This window comes from Mytilus trossulus, chromosome 7 (genome assembly GCF_036588685.1).
Source record: "Mytilus trossulus isolate FHL-02 chromosome 7, PNRI_Mtr1.1.1.hap1, whole genome shotgun sequence".
NCBI lineage: Eukaryota > Metazoa > Mollusca > Bivalvia > Mytilida > Mytilidae > Mytilus > Mytilus trossulus.
The window spans coordinates 65,632,355-65,652,742 of record NC_086379.1 but is presented as its reverse complement, the minus strand read 5'-3'; the positions used below and the strand labels follow the sequence as shown (position 1 = coordinate 65,652,742).

Here is a 20,388-nt window from a genome sequence, read left to right as displayed (position 1 = left end):
TATCTATTGTTGACGTTTCAAACTGATTCGCCCCATGAAACGTCATACGGATACTTTCAAAATGGAGAGCACATCGCAAAATTCACCAACTTGGAATCTAACTGTGGAAAACAGCAAACTCTATCTTTGTATTAAGGAAAAGAAAGCTGTTGATGACAACGGAGAAGCCCTAGTTGTGGAACAAATAGGCCATGGTAGATCTTCTAAGGAAATATGGGTAAGATATATCTAGAAGCTTGATATTTTATATCCTACAATAGTTATATATATATCAGTTAAATGATGACATTATTCCATGCTGATTTGAGATATTGTAAGCAATTGATTCTTGAAATTTTTTTGTTATGGATCATGGACTTGTTGTTTCCGTAAATTTTACCTCTTTTTTTTTACTTCACCTTTTCATTTTGAAAAAAAATATTTGTGTATCTTGAAGTATGACAAGTATAAGTTTGGATAAACTCAGTTGAAAAACCGTAGCATACTTCCATTTACATAACAATAAAAAATTAAGAAACAATGTTTACATAAAACTTTTTTAAATTATGATGCTTTTGTGCTACGGAAATTTATGTTATTGTGAAATAAAACTGAGAGGTCACTACGACAAGTTTTTAGTGAGCGACACTATTTAAAATCGTACTTCTTCGTGTCTTTTATACATCACTTTAGCAAATGCAAATGAATAAATGGAAAACTATATTGTTGTTTTACTTGCAATTTGATAAAAAAAAAAAAAGGCCTTGAAAAGCAGTTTTGGTCGGAGGTAAAAATTATTGAAATATTTTACAATCTTATTAAAATAAGTTATCATGACTTGCTCCTCGATTTTTCAGTATATGTCGCCGTGTGAGCAAGTGATGAGAACTTAGCATTTTATATTAAAATCGTTTTTGTTAGCAAATCCTTAAGAAAACCTCTAATATGATAAGTGTTACTATCCCTGGATTTCAATAACAGCTTTTTACGTTTATACTGTATTTGAAAAGAAAAGTGACCGGTCCAAATGAGATTTTGTAACGTGACATTGTTTTCTAATTGGCAACCACACGACTTCTCCTTAGTTTAAATGTATGCAAATTTCAAAAATCAGATGATGAGGGGGGAATTGGACCTTTAACGGGACACCGGGACCGAGGAATTCTTTTTTGGAATTTCAATGTCGAATTTTAAATTTATTTAAATTCGGGACCTCGGGATGTCATGTTTTTATATACGGAATTTCGGGATCATGACCCCTCCTACCTCTCCACAGATGTTTTTAAATACGAAGGAAAACATCAGAATTCTTGTTTGAAAAAAACGTGCAGTCCTTCTTATTGAGCAAATTGAATATTCGTAACACCCGCGGTTACAAATGAATTAATCTTGTGTGATTTTTTTAAAAAACTTTATAATATATTTTATAATAAACATAAGAGGGTTGGGATCCCACTAACATGTTTAACCCCGCCACACTATTTATGTTTGTGCCTGTCCCAAGTCAGGAGCCTGTAATTCAGTGGTTGTCGTTTGTTTATGTGTTACATATTTGTTTTTCGTTATTTTTTTTACATAAATAAGGCCATTAGTTTGCTCGCTTGAATTGTTTTACATTGTCTTATCGTTGCCTTTTATAGCTGACTATATGCGGTATGGGCTTTGCTCATTGTTGTAGGCCGTACGGTGACCTATAATTGTTAATATTTGTGTCATTTGGTCTTGTGTGAATAGTTGTCTCATTGGCAATCATACCACATCTTCTTTCTTATATAAAAAGTTAGAAGTTGTTAATTTCGTGAAATTTGAAGTTAATATTTTTTTATACTCCTCATACAAATGCGGCACGGGACATTTTTATTTGGACACTTGCGCTACAAATCATAAACCATTTGCGCTTTTTAAAAAACAAATGCATAGTGTTGTAAGTGTGAAATCTCATTAATTTTCGCTACCCACATAAACCGTATATATTATAGTCATGAAAGCAAATGAAAACATCCGATGTCGAGATCGGAAAAATAGAAACAAAAACTTTCCGACATTTTAGTAAGCGACATTATTCTAGAGTGAATGAAACACAATACTTTAGTAGTAAAATATGTTAACACTTTAATTCAGTTTCTGATTTTGCAATGTTCGTTTTGTCAGTATAAATAGTTATAAATAGTTCGTGAAAAAAATCTATAAGGTTGCATCTTTCCTATTTCCCATGACATATATTTGTATCACGTTGTCGTCGTCGTCAGCATCGTCCAAAGACATCTATACTGATTGACTTTAGAAACGCAACACTTGATTATTTTGGTGTTATTTTTGAATGAATGTGTCACCGTCAAAAGCGATGACTGCCAGCTGTTACAAACGCCAAAATGATTGTCAGAAAGGTCAACAAATTCTGTCTAACATGTATTTGGTTCTGTTTTACACCTTCTGATTTTGCATTTGTTTAACCCATTACTGATTGGTTTTGGCAATTATAAGGTTGGCACTTGAGGGCTTAAAAGTTTTCCTTCATTCGATTCTTTTGGCAATTCAGTTGATGGGAAACATTTATGGCATGAATCTGTACTCTATGGTACTCGACAATTCGCAGTTGACGTTGCGGCCGTTTACATGTCTGGTCAAATTCTGTTGACGTTTCATTGTCACTACACCTTGATCTGTTCATTGATGGCCACCAACAAATCTTGTCTACTTGTATTGTTGTCGGAAGGACAGCAAGACAAGTTTCTGAAGTCATACAGTATGGTTTTTGCTTTCATGTTTGCAGTATTCTTAAGGGCTAATTCAGATTTTTATTTCTCAGTCTTAGCAAAATGGAGTTAGTTTTAGTTACCCACGGCCGTTTAAGCACAGTGAATAGGGGCAAAAATTAAACTTTGTTTGATTTCATAAAAAAATCCGAATATGCCGAATCTATTTTACTGTTTGTTTATATTTTTATACGACCTTGCTATTGGTTTCACATTGGCGTCGTCGTCGTCCGAAGACATTTGTTATCGCACTATCACTGTGCTTAAACGGCTGTGGGTAACTTAAGTTACCCACAGCTAAAGATGGAGCCGCCTGGCTTCGATAAGGAAGTTTACTTCTATATAATTACAATACCATGAATACAAAAGAAATGTTCAGTAATTAAAAAGTTATATCAATCTTTAAGGGAAGCTCTGCAATGTAAAACGTGGTTACATACTATAACACAAACGATTTTCCAAAACAATTATGATGTCCGTAACTTAATTGAAAACAACTTGTCCGTAACTTTTTTCCTTCTACCGATAGTGATGTCCGTAACTTTACCATGATGTCCGTAACTTTCAAAGAATCTTTTTTCGTGGAAGAAATTATTTTAAAAATGGATAAATAACAAAAATACCGAACTTATAGGAATATTCAAAAAGGGAAGTCCATATTCCTGACTTGGTACAGGCATTTTCTTAAGTAGAAAATTGTACGGCAAAATTAATGTATCTTACATTCTTCTGTCCTTATAGATCGTGAACTGCTTAAGTTTAGATGAAAAATCAGGACATGCAAGTTAAAAATCTCACCATTTCCAACTGTAGAAATTACTAAAATCTTTAAAACTATTCACTTAAAGTGAACATATGAAAATCAAATTCAAATGGCAATCCTTAGCAGAAATACATAGATGAATCCTCCAAACCTCTAAAGAAGATATGTATGATTTGATACCCGATCTTATTGAATTTCTGAGGTCAATGAAACTTTTAGAAGATTTTAAATCTACCTTTATTGCTATATTAAACTGACATCTGTTCAACAATAAAGCCTTCCATCTACTCTTTAGATATTGGCATTTTCACAGTCAACAACACATAACACTAGATATAGTGAAGAGACCAAACTTGTTTGGCTAACAATTCAGAAATTATTTAAAGCAAAGGGTATCAATGTTTTTCCTCGGCTACAAAGACAATGGAGTCATCAGTGAACAATCTAAAAAGCTAAAAGAATGAAAGATTAATTTCGCCGTAACGTCAGATCCCGTTTACGGGAATAATTTAAAAAAAAATTAACGGAAAATCCGTGACACTCTGGTTTGCTTTTTTATAGCTGTGGTCTTTTTTCTCTAGTTTATTTTGAAGCATATCGTTATTGTACAAATCTATGTAATAATTAAGAGGTTTGATATATAGTGTTTGTTGTCCTTAAACTGTTGAAATTATTAATCTTACAATTTTTAAATAAAAGTTACCCACATCCGAAAATAAAGTTACGGACAGTCTGATTATTTTTGACTTATGAGTTACGGACATCTTATGCATTTTTTAAAAAGTTGGCCTTGCGTTTAAGTGAAATAAAAATTAACACATTTGTTGTGATGGTAAGTGATTTCTTTATTCAATAGTCCTATCAATATTAACATAAATCATGAATAACGTTCCAAAAAGTAGATTTCGTATCAACTATCATCTCAATGAGTTTAGAGTCCGCCATCTTGGGCCGTGGGTAACTTAAGTTACCCACGGACGTTTAAGCACAGTGACTATAACTTAAGTATAATTAAATAGAAATCTATGAAATTTTGACACAAGGTTTACGACCACAAAAGGAAGGTTGGGATTGATTTTGGGAGTTTTGGTTTCAACAGGTTAGGAAAAATGGACCCAAAAAGGGCCCAAATAAGCATTATTCTTGGTTTTCGCACAACAACTTTAGTATAAGTAAATAGAAATCAATGAAATTCAAACACAAGGTTTATGACCACAAAGGAAGGTTGGGATTGATTTTGGGAGTTGAGGTTCAACAGTTTAGGAATAAGGGGCCAAAATAAACATTTTTCTTGGTTTTCGTACCATAACTTTAGTATAGGTAAATAGAAATCTATTAAATTTAAACACAACTTGAAGGTTTATGACCATAGAAAGAAGATTTGTATTGCTTTTGGGGGTTTTGGTCCCAACAGTTTAGGAATAAGGGGCCCGATTTCATAAATAAAAAGAAAATTTCCTCAAACATCTTTTTGAGAGGATTAACATTAAACAGCATAGTGAATTGCTCAAAGGCCAAAAAAAAATAAGTTCATTAGACCACATTCATTCTGTGTCAGAAACCTATGTTGTGTCACAATCACAATCCAAATTTAGAGCTGAATCCAGCTTGAATGTAGTCTCTATACTTGCCCAACCGTTCAGGGTTTAACCTCTGTGGTTGTATAAAGCTGCGTCCTGCTGGGCATCTGGTTTCTTTTTGGTCTCATTTTTCAAACTTCATTACAACAAAAGTATTAATTGTATTTATTTATTTTTATTTTTCCTTCAGATAAAATTTGAAAATGCCAAAGTAGGGAGAAACCTACCAGTTATCACTTTTAAAACAACTAGCCCTTTCAATAGTGAAAAAAACTTGGATGGAACTTATATTTGTGTGGCAGATTTAATAACAAATGTCATGCAAATATGTCCTTGGGTGACCCTATATAAGAGAAAAAGATCAAATGGCAGTTCGGATAAGGACAACAGCAACAAGAAGAAGAAGAGAGAACAAATACCAGTGGACCTGGATATTAGCAATGTCGAATATGACATGGGAAATTTAAATCCTGTCATGTTTAAAGAACATTTCATAGGTATAGAATAATTTTAATTATATTTTGTATACTGTCAGTGGACAAAAGTGAGTTCCCACTCCATAAAATTCCTATCACAATTTAACCAAATAACTACACAACTGATTTATATGAAATAAATACCATTAGATGAACACAATAAAAGTTTGAAGTTTTATTGCTAATTTGGCCCTGATATTATTGGGGTCCATTTTAAGTTGCTGACAAGGTTACACACAAAGAATAAATATTTTTGGAAAAGTTTGCTAACAAACAACCTAAATTTTCTACCATGTTGTTTATCCAATAAACAACTGCTTTTTTCTGTTCTTGAAATATTCGACTTTGAGCATTCCTGATGAAGGTAAATAACAAAAATTGTATTGGACAAACGAAATTTCTAAAGTGGTCATACTAATTTGTGTTTTGAAAATCACGGATCAATTTATTTATACAGGTCAGTTTGAAGTCAATGTGCTTACACTGACAGAACCACCCAAGGAGTACATGGCAAGGAGAGTCAATAACGAATGGGTACAGATAATAAAAGACAAAATTCTACAGCAACCACATCTGATTTCAACTATTTTGCCTGTTTTGGTTGATCCATGTCAGGTAAAGTTTATACTTAATAAATTTTAAATGCTCTTTCAAATAAGATAAACAAAGGATTGTGACAATAATAACCAGTAATAAGTGTTTTTTTTTTGTGTTTTTTTTTTATTACTTAAGATTTTTAAAATGCATGAAGTGACCAAAGACATACATGTAGAACATCTGTTATCCCCGGCTTACTATATATCTAGGATTTTGATTGGTTAAAGGACGTCGTTACAAAACCCATAGCCCCTGGGTGTTGCTAACCCATATCCCCGGACGTTGCTAACCATTATCCAGGGGAACTTCACGCAAGTTTTCCTTAGTTTCTTGATTGTTCCTTGTGAAATATTGAATTCTGTAGATTATTCATGATTTTTGTAATTAAATGTTTAATTCATTAACGATTTTGTCCTATTATGTCGATTATTTACACTTATTTCATTAAATGCATCACTTGACTGCCACATTTTCAAGGAATGGGACTGCTGACCTAAATATGCAAATGACCCACGTTGAGGTTACACCATCTATGACGTAACTCTCACAACATTGAGCGCCAAATTTGACTCAATCCAGTTTCTCTGTCTCCGTATTAAAAACGTCTTATATTTGACTATCTGTAGGGTTCTACCAAAGGTAGTACCCTACACCCGGTAAAAAATATGTAAAATTTCCATATTTTAATAAAACTTTTTTAGATAATGAAAAAAACGTTGTTTTCACGTTACACTTTGTACCCGAAATTTCCATAAAACTCGCACGATTTGAACTAAGACCGGGGATAAATTCGTTATCTACGTTCATATCCGTAGATATGGATATTTTAACACCCTTCAGTACCCTTTACAATTTTGTTAATTACAAATTTAGGTGTGACCAATTACTTATTTGTATATGTACAATTTTGTTTTTGACATATTAAAACTTTTGTAAAGAATTTCCATATCAAAGTATGTCAATTTGTGAAATTTGTTTATGCTATTTAAAAATTTAATCTCAATTCAGGTGAAAGAAGTACAGGAATTCAAGTGTGAAAGTATATCAAGCTATACCTTGTGGACCATTGGGGGAAACCATCTCAGAAGTGCTTTACAAGAAATAGCTAAAGAAGCTACATTAAATGATTTAAGGTAAGAATTTAAAAAAAATGATATTGTATGACCATTAATACATGCACATTGAGTAGTCTCTTATGATTCATTTGCCAAAAGAATGTTATTGAATTGACTTCTAATAAATGCATGCACATCTATTCATTTTTTTGCACGAAAATCAGCACATATTCATAGCTTAAGTAATCAAAATAAACAAAAGAGTAAATTAAGATAGAAGCCTTACTCAATTAAGGGCATACAATACAGTTTTGAACCAGTATTTACAAGATGATGAAAATTTGTATATATTATAGGCTATTTTTAGCCAATTAATATAAGCTAGGTTGCAATGCCGTATGCATACTTCTTTTCTTGAGACATTTTTTTTTATAACAATTGTATATTTGTTTCTCTTATTGCAATGTATCATTATCATTTGTATTATATTTAATAAAAAATGGTGTTGGCACTTTTTTTTGTAGGAATGTCCACATACGACTCTATTGTGGACTTAAAGAAGAGCAAGCCTTGCAGTTGGGAAATTTACACAATGGTTCACAACAAGCTCTAAAACCAACATTCCAGGTATGTCTGACAAAAGAGAAGAATGATTTATGAATTGTTTTTTTTAAAGTAGATCACAAGTATATATTTTTTGAGACAGAATGTTTTTCATAATTTGCCAAAATGAAGATTTTATTATGCTCTTTTCAAAAATTTAATAAAAAGTATTGGTCACCATGCTATTATTTTGCGTGGGGCACTGTCTTCCTGCGGATAAGTGTTCCAGTGTACTAGCACTCTAAAGTCCTGCAACTACGGTAGGCTAGCACAAAGCAGTCAAAATTTACATACACCCTTTGGTTTTTTATTTATTTTATTTTATTTCACTTTTCTTTTTTCTAGTACATACAAAACATCCCACTAAATATTTTTGCAAAACTCACATACACAAATTTAGGCTTATTGTGGTTTATATATAATATTTGGCATATAAATTCACATAAAAACAGTCATGGTCTTTCGACTTTGAAACTTTTGCTTAGTTTACATGTATAATTTGTGATTATATCAGTTTATCATGAACTGGCTATGTCATAAAAGTCAATGATATTTGGTATTTAATACTTATTGGCATTTGCAAGTATAGCTTTCATGAATATTATGTAGCCCACCCTCTCTTCATGGTTCAATGATTTTGAAACTTTTACAAAGTTTACAAGTTAATGGTTGTGGTTTTTTTTTAAGGGAACTACTTATTATAAGTCAATGATATTTGGTATGCAGTTGTTTTGACATTGACACATCCCTTTTACATGGATATTGTTTAGCCATGTACCTCAGTTATGTTTCATTGACTTTCAATTTTTACCCAATGTAAAAGTATTGCTGTTTTAATTTCAACATTTGCATAATCCAAATTACAAAAAAAACAAGAAATATCTCTGTGATAACAATTTTTAATCTTTTTATAAATATTTTAGGACTGTGTAAATCAAGCTCTTAAATTTAAACTAAGGAGTCCGGAGAGTGTGTCAACACAGGTTACACAGATGCTGAGAGATGTTGAGATGAGGGTTTGTATACTTTACTGATTATTATAGATGTTCAATTTTAATTTAAGAGAGAGCCGTGGTGTAGTGGTTAGTGCATCGGACTACTAACACAAAGGTTCCTGGTTCGATTCCCGTTCGGGATGAAAATTTCAGGAACTCAATTTTCGGCTCTCCCTCGACACCATTTGCGAGTATGGTCTTGAGAAAACAATAATAACCCGTCGGAAGGGGACGATAAATGGCTGACCCGTGTTAAGAGAGAGACATATCTCTTGCACGTTAAAGACACCCTTGTTGATTTCGAAAAAGAGAAGGCTAATGCCGCTACAAGGCAGAACTCGCACCAACAAAGTGGAAAGGGATTAATATAAGTTGCAAAACTTGTTTCCAAATCCACTATCAATAAATATGATTAAACTAATTTTAATTCTCCACATTGATGTATTTTAAAGAATTCTAAATGCCTCTAAAGTATAATTTGATTTAAAATTATTTGTAAACTATTGTTGATGCATCTTAATTTGAAACTTTAAAAATCAAGCTTATACCAGTCGTCTTACATCAACAATGAAATTATTGTTTAGGTACTACATTTTAATTATTGGTATTTTATTCCAATCTGGTTTTTTTTTACCATTACCATTTTACATCTAACAAAAAAGGGAGAATTATATATGAAATCACCTAAAACAGCATAAACAGACAGTACAATTCCAAACCATATTCAACCTATTGTTTACATGAATATACAACTTGTAAGAACATATTTTACATCAACCTGAAATTTAATTCTTAAGTTGCAAGTACATGTACAATATCCTTTCAAAATTAATTTCAGGATGTGCCCAAAGAAAGTGTTGGCACAATATGCAGTATTTTGAAATATTCTGAAGAAAACTTGAAAATGGTCCAAAAAATATTCACCCAATTTGCACAGAAGTCAGGTTCAATGAAGAGCATACCACAGACTGTAAGTAAAACTTTCTTGCAATATTTTCTTTTTAAACTATATCTTAATAAACAGCTGTGCTGTGGGTGCATGATACGCCTGTCACATTTTCAAGGAATAAAATTCAATCACTTGTCAATGTTATATTAGAAATTTATGAAAATCAAAAGGGAGCTTACATTAATGGGGACGAAGTCCCCAATAACTGTAGAAAATTCAATAAAAAAAAAATCGGGAAAAATTTCCCTAATTTTTCTTTGTACTAATGAACTCAAAATCGTTCAATTTTTTTTATGTCATGTTTGAAATCCCGGACCTGCGCAGAAATCTAAACTGTACTTCCTTTTTCCGGTCTTGTATTGTATGAACCTTTAAGGAAAATATATATTTATCAGTCTACCGGTAGTATAAAATTGGAAGGAATGCAATACCAATTTCATTTTTAATAATTCTTTGATATGAAAAAAACGTTACATCAAGATAGCGTTTCTTTGTTTACATTGCATATGACGTCATAGTTAAATAACGTCACAAATAAAATCCCTAACAACAGAATTAAAATCGGAAACATTACGGGATTTCCGTTTCTTTGTTTTAACAAATATTTAAGTTACAAAAAAATAATTCATACAGACTTCGTCCCCATTTTCAGGTAATGCCTGCCTCATATTAGATAAAAACAATTCACTAAAGTTTCAAAAGAATTGCTGAAAGCATTTCTGAGTCAATACTTTTACACCCAAATAAAATTACAAAAAGAAGAATTCATTTCTTAAAATTTTAGATCCATTCATCTATTTATAAATATGTTTTAAATTTTCTTTCAGTTGTTTAGAGAGCTGCAAGGCATTACTGATGCAAACAGGACTTCATTTCTAACCCACAGTTATAACCATGGATTACAAAAAGGGGCAGTGGAGGTTAAAAATGCCAAAAAAAGAAACAAACTGCAACAGTGCTTTATGATGATAGCTGGTATCAATGACCTTGATATATGCAAAAGGCTGTACCCAGATGGTATAAGCGGAATAGAAAAGTATTTAGGTATGGACACCATGTAATTCTAGAAATCTTTTGTCCAAAAAACTATATTTAATTGTTCCACCCTTTTAAAAAAACAAAACAAAAATTAAGTGACTATAAATTAATGTATGAAAAACAACCATCAATGACAAACTCTTAAATATATGCTCCTGAATTAATATAAACACATTAATAATGAGCAATGTTTAATGCTCAACCCTTCCCACTGTCATTATGTCAGAAATAGTGAAACAGATAGTACAGAAGATGAGAAGTATCAAATAACAAAATCTGTTTAAAGGGACTGCTACTGAAAACTAGTTTAAAGCCAATTTCAAGGACTGATACTTAAAACTAGTTTAATAGTCCAGTCAATCTAGCATAAATTTGACCCCAACCCGAAAGTAATTAGAACAGAAGATTTTTAAGTTTTAGTCTTTAGCATAATACCCCAAATATACACAGAAAAAAGTCCCATAAAATGTAACTGGAGAAAAACTAAAAAAAATCACTATTTAAAATTCCTATGGAGATTTGCATTGAAAAGGGAGATAACTCTTGCAAAAAAGGCAGAAATTTCAATAAAAATTGATACAAAATTATAACTTTACCACTTCTATTCATCAGAATGATTTGGTTCTTGATTTTTTAGCGGTCTTTAGAGTATAGCAAACAACTCTAAAGGTGTTTTCATATATATTTTATCAAGCTATAATCTAGATTTCATAATTCATGTAATTCATTAGTTGACCATTTATTGAATTTTTCAACATGTCAAGGTAAAGAATCTCAAATTTAATAAAAGTTATTAAGCATGTATTCCTCTTTTTGTGGTTTAAAGTTTCTTTAGATAAGTAAGTTGCTGAAAAAATATAATATTCAGATGTAAATAATACCAAATTTTCACATTATTTTTTCGAAATCGTTACAAAGCTTCAAATTTACAATTTCTTAAATGAAAAATGCAAGAAAAAATAAAACTACCCATAACACATTTCGGTTTAGTACATTTCATGAGCAGATGATTATATAATTTAGTAAAATACAAACTTATAACCCCATCAAAGTATCATACTTTACATAAATTTCAAGAAAAACATAAAATAACTGACAAAAAAAAAAAAGAATCATTTTTGCAAGAGTTATCTCCCCTTCCAATGTTTAAATTAAAAATGTTGATTTTGTGTTTTCCTCAAGTTGGATTTTATGGGACTTTTTTCTGTGTATATAAAGGGCATAATGCTATAGATTAGAACTAAAACATTTTCTGCTGCAATTAGTTTGAGGTTAAATCTTATAGTTTGACTGGATTATAAGGGCATATGATACAGTTACAGGGGAGGTAATGCATTGCTAACTTGAATTGTTATTTTTGCAACGTCAAACTATGACTTATCGGGAAAAGATTCAGTTTTCCATTGATGTTTATCATTCAAACTCATTTGACTTGTAAATGTGTTACTGGACCTCTCTTTTTAAAATGCAATTTGGTTTGATTACATGGATACAGCAAAAAGTGATGATTTTTTTCTACAATTGTAATTATTTGATGAGTATGAGTTATTTGAAAAGAAAAAAATTTGCACAAACTTAAAGGACACTGAAATAAAACAAAATTTTGAAATAATTTAATAAAAAAAATATTGTTTTTTTCTTTTATTTAAACAAAAAAGTTATCTATTTCTGTCGGATGGAAAAGGTATATATCCACAATTCAGAATTTTGAGCAAATATATAAAATTTCTACCTCATATTTCTCAAAAAGTAACACATGAAGGTCGATTTTTTATTGCATATTTGATTTAGTCATGCATAAAATAGCCTATATGTCAAATTATATACTCTTTCTATAAGTTTATATATTTATATATTTAGCTACAAGTTTACAACCAAAGAAATTAATGTAATAATAATTTGGATTTTTTTTAATCTTTTCAGAACTTGAAATGCCTGGTGCACATATACCGCACATATTCATCGAGTATTGCAAGAAAGCAGTGGACAGCGGGGACATAGAAGTAGGCCCAAAGGATTTCCAACCAGTTATCAAGTTCAACATAAAAATTGGAAATATAGATATTTCGAATCTGGAGTCGGTGAAAGCTGTAACAAACAAATTAAATCAAAAATGTTTACAAGAATTGATTAAAAATGAAATGAAAATAAAAATAGACTTAAAGAATTTAAGTGAAAATGAGCACACTGCAGAGGATATTTGCTATGAAATTGAAAATGATAATGATAATTTAAATTGTAGTACATGTAATGATAGTTTCAGAGTAGATGATTCTGGTCTTCCTGAATCTCTTGACATTTCAGAACTTCAGGATACTGACACTTCTATAAGTTCTATCACTGAGAGTAATTTGGAAACGCAGCCACCATGTAACCAATCCCAAGACTTGTTTTGAATATAAAAGTATATAGTGAATTTTGCTTTTTTGAGAGATATTCAGAATCCTCTGGTTTTGTTCACGTAGTGTCACTAACAGATTTTCCCACTGACCCCTACTTTTCTTTCATGGTATCAGTACATATATTTTGACAAGCCATACCTGAAAATGCTATAAAATCCTTTTTATTTTTTCATTACTTTTGAAAGAAAAAGGATACCAATGTAAAATGTATGAAAAGTCGAGAGGAATTATTTCCTGCCCAATTTTCAATGGCTTACATCTAGCAAACAAACACATGGACCTTCATTTTTTTTTGCTGTTAGGTTACTTTATATATCATGTATATAAATAGTATCAATGTAAAACAGTCTTTAAAAAAGAGAGTAAGGAACATCCTTCAGAGTATTATACATGTATTTCCTTTCAAAAAAAATAAAATTTGCCTCATATATATGCACAAACTGCTACATTTGAAGACGAAGGTATGGAACATTTTTTGTTGATGTTAAATATAAAAATTAGATGGTTTTTAAATGATACCTCTACCACTGCACCAACAGAAATTTTATATCCTGATATTGGTCAATTGTTAGATGATTTGTATCTGTCACTAGACCGTCAGTCAGTCCTACAGTTCATTTGTGTCTATTTTTTTCTTAATATATTTAAATATTTAAAGTAGTTTTGATTTGGAAGAAAACAAAATGAGGTGGGATGAAATAAACTAGGGTTCTAGGTCCCAATGTTATGTTTAAATATTGCTTCAGGTTGGCAGATCACTTTTTTTCAAATTTTACAAATTTATTTTTAATAAAAGAATCAAGGTCTTTTTAGATGGGATTTTATGTAACTCGATCATTAAACCAAAAAAGCTGTCAGTTCAATAAGACCACATTGGAGCCATCTTCAAATTTCTAATGTTCTTAATTGCATTATGGTTATCCAGGAACTTTGTGTTTTGCAGAAAAAAATGTATCTTTATTGTTATGCTTTGTATATCATGTATATGTGTAAAATTAAAATATATTTGTTTCTTATCAGTGTCAGTTACTGATTTAGAATCATAGCAATAAATTACTATATTAATAACGTTTAACTCTTTGTGTTTGTTTTATTGCAATTAAAGTTGCTAGCAGTTACAAGTAGTTTGACGATTGAAATGATGATGTAAATACTGTGTAACCTGCCTTATCCTGAATATTCCAACATTCTGCTGAAACCAACACATTGATCATATGCCTATCCTTGTAGAAAAAAACCCTGAGTTTTCAAACACCCTGTTTAATCCCACAATTTTGTGTGGCCCCCCATTGTGTATACCCAGGTTTCACTGTACTAGTTGGCTACTTTAACAGATACCTTTATCAATTAAAGTGAGTGTAGATCTAGCACCGAAACCATATGCAATTTTTGCTCTGTCCAGTAATTTTAACCATGATTCAAGTGTTAGTTGAGACAATAACAACAATTAGTACTAGCAATTATTATCTATTTATTTCATCAGAAAAAATAATCAATATATAGAATTCAATCATTACTCCTGGTATAAGCTATACCTGTATATATATATAGCTAGTTGAAACAACATCAACATAAAAAGTCCCATTTCATGTTTGATAAAAAATGGACATACCACTCAACCTTATCAGTTATTGTTTCCTTCACTCTCAAAGATTCCATTCTGCATACACCAACAAACAAGTAAAAAACATATGGTATAAACTGAAAGACAGTGGTGTGACCATACATACATGATCACAGTGGTGTGACCATACATACATGATCACAGTGATGTGACCATACATACATGATCACAGTGGTGTGACCATACATACATGATCACAGTGGTGTGACCATACATACATAATCACAAAGGTGTGACCATACATACATGATCACAGTGGTGTGACCATATATACATGATCACAGTGGTGTGACCATACATACATGATCACAGTGGTGTGACCATACATGCATGATCACAGTGGTGTGACCATACATACATGATCACAGTGGTGTGACCATACATACATGATCACAGTGGTGTGACCATACATGCATGATCACAGTGGTATGACCATACATTCATGATCACAGTGGTGTGACCATACATACATGATCACCGGGTGTTATCATACATATAACCATGTTTTCTGTTCTATGGTCCTGTTGTTGTCTCCTTGACACATTCACCATTTCCATCCTCAATTTCATACAAGGTCTTTTTTCAGAAGAAAACTAATGACAACACTAGAGTAACATCCCATGGTCTAAAACTTTCCATTTTCTAGAATTCTTAATAAACTCTTAATCTAAATAATTCTCTGTTCATTGCGAAATACTGTGCAATTGAAAAGACTTGCTATTGCACAAAACTTAATATAATAATTTTAGATCCTGATTTGGACCAACTTGAAAACTGGGCCCAGAATCAAAAATCTAAGTACATGTTTGGATTCAGCATATCAAAGAACCCCAAGATTTCAATTTTTGTTAAAATCAAACTAAGTTTAATTTTGCACCCTTTGGACTTTAATGTAGACCAATTTGAAAACAAGACCAAAAATGAGGAATCTACATACACAGTTAGATTTGGCATATCAAAGAACCCATTTATTCAATTTTTGATGAAATCAAACAAAGTTTAATTTTGGACCCCGATTTGGACCAACTTGAAAACTGGGCCGATAATCAAGAATCTAAGTACATTTTTAGATTCAGCATATCAAAGAACCCAACCGATTATTTTTTTGTCAAAATCAAACGAAGTTTAATTTTGGACCCTTTGGACCTTAATGTAGTAGACCAATTTGAAAACGGGACCAAAGTTAAAAATCTACATACACAGTTAGATTCGGCATATCAAAGAACCCCAATTATTCAATTTTGATGAAATCGAACAAAGTTTAATTTTGGACCCTTTGGGCCCCTTATTCCTAAACTGTTGGGACCAAAACTCCCAAAATCATTACCAACCTTCCTTTTATGGTTATAAACCTTGTGTTTAAATTTCATAGATTTCTATTTACTTATACTAAAGTTATGGTGCGAAAACCAAGAAAAATGCTTATTTGGGTCCCTTTTTAGCCCCTAATTCCTAAACTGTTGGGACCTAAACTCCCAAAATCAATACCAACCTTCCTTTTGTGGTCATAAACATTGTGTTTAAATTTCATTATTTTCTATTTACTTAAACTAAAGTTATTGTGCGAAAACCAAGAATAATGCTTATTTGGGCCCTTTTTTGGCCCCTAATTCCTACACTATTGAAACCAAAACTCCCAAAATCAATCCCAACCTTTCTTATGTGGTCATAAACCTTATGTCAAAATTTTATAGATTTCTATTAACTTAAACTAAAGTTATAGTGCGAAAACCAAGAAAATGCTTATTTGGGCCCTTATTGGCCCCTAATTCCTAGAATGTTGGGACCAAAACTCCCAAAATCAATACCAACCTTCCTTTTGTGGTCATAAACCTTGTGATAAAATTTCATAGATTTATATTCACTTTTACTCAAGTTAGAGTACGAAAACTAAAAGTATTCGGACGACGACGACGACGACGACGACGACGCAGACGCCAACGTGATAGCAATATACGACGAAAATTTTTTCAAAATTTGCGGTCGTATAAAAAGTTCATTAACGACCGGTTTTCTGGTCCGTATTGTTCTGTTAATGACCGATGGAATTTATTACTGAAGATTAATGAATGTCATGTGACCCCTTTTTATCTAATAAGAGAATCTTATTCTCAACCGATATGAAATAACAAATAGTAATTACATGTATACAAAAAATCTCAGAGTCCAAATACTGTGAAAGTACTTTAATTTTTGGGTATAGATTTTAATGGTTTGGGCAAAAGTTATATGTGTTCATGGGTTTTTAAAATCATGGATTTTAGTCTTCTAAAAAAAAAGGAGAGAAGAATTGAGGCCATGATAACCATATGTTACATTGTATTTTATAATGATTTTAACTTACTATATTCATGATATTGTAGTTCGTCTTTAAAAACTGACAATGTTCAACAAATTTAAAGTAAAATAAAGGATTTCAGAAATAAGCCAATTCATCTTTGCTTACAAATTGCCTCGATTGAAGGAAATTAATTGCAAAGTAAACATTAAAATTATTGCACACATGTAAATCGAAGTAATGACACTAGTTAGCCCAAGATTGAGTGATCAACAGATAATTAGAGACTATCAAAGATGTTAATAAGGCCATAAACATTTAACTTAACATGCTTAAGGGGGCTCCTGGGTATAAATAATTTTTTTTTCTAATATAGGATTTCGCTATATTTTTTTTTTTTTTTTAAATGTACTTTATCTTATACTTAATAGAAAAATGAAATAAAACAAGAGGCTCTCAAGAGCCTGAATCGCTCACCTTAATTCTTTTGGTTAAATCTCTCATCAATGATTATTTTGGCTTTTCAATTTACTTAAATGTTTTTTGGATCGTCCTATTTTCTTCAAAAGCCAAAAAAAAATAATCATTTTCTCCTATGTTCTATTTTAGCCATAGTAGCTATGTTTCTTGACATACAAGGAAATAAAATATAAAATTTATACTAAATACTCTGAAACTCATTTAGCCTAAGTTTGGCTGAAATTGATACAGCAGTTTCAAAGGAGAAGATTTTTTAAAGTAAGTCAACATGATGAACAAATTGCGAAAAAAGTCCTTAAAGGGCAATAACTCCTTAAGGGGTCAATTGACAATTTTGGTCAAATTGATTTAATTGAAGATCTTACTTTGCTGAACATCATTGCTGTTTACAGTTTATTTCTATCTATAATTCATGTAATTATATTCAAGATAATAAATAAAAACAGCAAAATTTCCTTAAAATGATCAATTCAGGGGCAGCAACCCAACAACAGGTTGTCTGATTCATCTGAAAATTTCAGGGCAGATACATTGTAGATCTTGACCTGATAAACAATATAACCCCAGGTCAGATTTGCTCTAAATGCTTTGGTTTTTGAGTTATAAGCCAAAAACTGCATTTGACCCCTATGTTCTTTTTTAGCAATGGCGACCATGTTTGTTGATAGATCATAACTTCGGATACAATTTACAAACTAGATACCCTAAGGAACATTCAGTTAAATTTTGGAAGTATTTGGCCCAGTAGTTTCAGAGGAGAAGAATTTTGTAAAAGATTTTTAAGATTTACGAAAAATGGTTAAAAATTGACTATAAAGGGCAATAACTCCTAAAGGGGTCAACTGACCATTTCCGTCATTTGACTTATTTGTAAATCTTACTTTGCTGAACATTATTGCTGTTTACAGTTTATCTCTATCTATAATAATATTCAAGATAATAACCAAAAACAGCAAAATTTCCTTAAAATTATCAATTCAGGGGCAGCAACCCAACAACAGGTTGTCTGATTCATCTGAAAATTTCAGGGCAGATAAATCTTGACATGATAAACAATATAGCCCCGGTCAGATTTACTCTAAATGCTTTGGTTTTTGAGTTATAAGCCAAAAACTGCATTTGACCCCTATGTTCTATTTTTAGCAATGGCGACCATGTTTGTTGATAGATCATAACTTCGAATACAATTTACAAACTAGATACCCTAAAGAACATTCAGTTAAAGTTTGGAAGTATTTGGCCCAGTAGTTTCAGAGGAGAAGAATTTTGTAAAAGATTTTTAAGATTTACGAAAAATGGTTTAAAATTGACTATAAAGGGCAATAACTCCTAAAGGGGTCAACTGACCATTTCCGTCATGTTGACTTACTTGTAAATCTTACTTTGCTGAACATTAATGCTGTTTACAGTTTATCTCTATCTATAATAATATTCAAGATAATAACCAAAAACAGCAAAATTTCCTTAAAATTACCAATTCAGGGGCAGCAACCCAACAACAGGTTGTCTGATTCATCTGAAAATTTCAGGGCAGATAGATCTTGACCTGATAAACAATATTACCCCTTGTCAGATTTGCTCTAAATGCTTTGGTTTTTGAGTTATAAGCCAAAAACTGCATTTGACCCCTATGTTCTATTTTTAGCAATGGCGACCATGTTTGTTGATAGATCAAAACTTCGGATACAATTTATAAATTAGATACCCTAAGGAACATTCAGTTAAAGTTTGAAAGTATTTGGCCCAGTAGTTTCAGAGGAGAAGATTCTTAAAATAGTTTACGACGACAGACGACGGACGACAGACGACGGACGACGACGGACGCCAAGTGATGGCATAGGCTCACTTGTCCCTTCGTGACAGGTGAGCTAAAAATGGGGTCACCATTCATTTACACTCACAATCTGCCTTCGGAAGAAGCATACATTTTTGTTAATGTCCTTTTTTCTGTTGAACTAATAGGAGAAATAGAGGTAATATTGAAATAAAAAAATAACCTATAAATTACAGAAATCGCTCAAATTTTGCAATTATTTAGTTTATGTACAGCTTTTTTGAAAACAATAATAAAAAATATAGGTCACCCATGAGTTAAAAAGATATTTCAAATTTAATGCCAAAAAATGTCATTTTTGCTCCTAAGGGAGATAATTTGGAGCTTTTTCAATGATATAAACATTTTAAAAGTCATCTGGGGCCAAACCAAATTGATTCTTTGGGTTGATTTTTTTACCTTATCATAAAGTAATAACTAATAGTGTTATTAATGAAATTTGTAATGAAAAAATAAAAGTTAAATTTTTTCCTGAAATTTTTGTACCCACGAGCCACCTTAAGGGCATACAATACAGTTACAGGGGAGGTAGTGATGTTGTTAATGTAAAATGTTATTTTCGCGACGTCGAACTGTGACATATTAGGAAAAGATGCATTTTTCGACTGATTTTTATCATTCAAACTGATTTAATTTGAAAACGAGTTCATGGACCCCTATTTTTCAAAACAGCAATTTGTTTCATTTTGCAGGGAGATTATGTGACCCAAATTTTATAAAACTGTAAAGAGGATTTTTTCTAATTTTGATAAACTTGGTATAGGTACTTCTATGAGTAACCATGAAAATTAACTATAATTGTACATGTATATGATAATCTGCTGTAATGTCCTGTCCCTATTGGGTAGTCTTCTTAGCTAGCAAAGGGTTACTATGCACTCCCCTCCTCAACATCCTTGGCAGATTCAGCCAACATTTGCGATAACAATGTTGTGCCATCTATCGGTTGATTTAAAAACACCCCCATACTGAATACACT

The 20,388-nt window shown here is 31.6% G+C and overlaps 1 protein-coding gene across 1 annotated transcript; it reads left to right on the top strand.

Annotated features, from left to right (window-relative positions):
- Positions 1 to 34: 34 nt before the first annotated feature.
- LOC134725595 (uncharacterized) lies at positions 35 to 14,209 on the top strand. Its single transcript, XM_063589543.1, has 9 exons — positions 35 to 217; positions 5,269 to 5,575; positions 6,012 to 6,169; positions 7,160 to 7,284; positions 7,731 to 7,833; positions 8,733 to 8,825; positions 9,643 to 9,774; positions 10,581 to 10,797; positions 12,715 to 14,209. Exons 1-9 carry the CDS (start codon positions 35 to 37, stop codon positions 13,185 to 13,187), a joined length of 1,791 nt encoding a protein of 596 aa, XP_063445613.1. The 3' UTR covers positions 13,188 to 14,209.
- Positions 14,210 to 20,388: the final 6,179 nt, after the last annotated feature.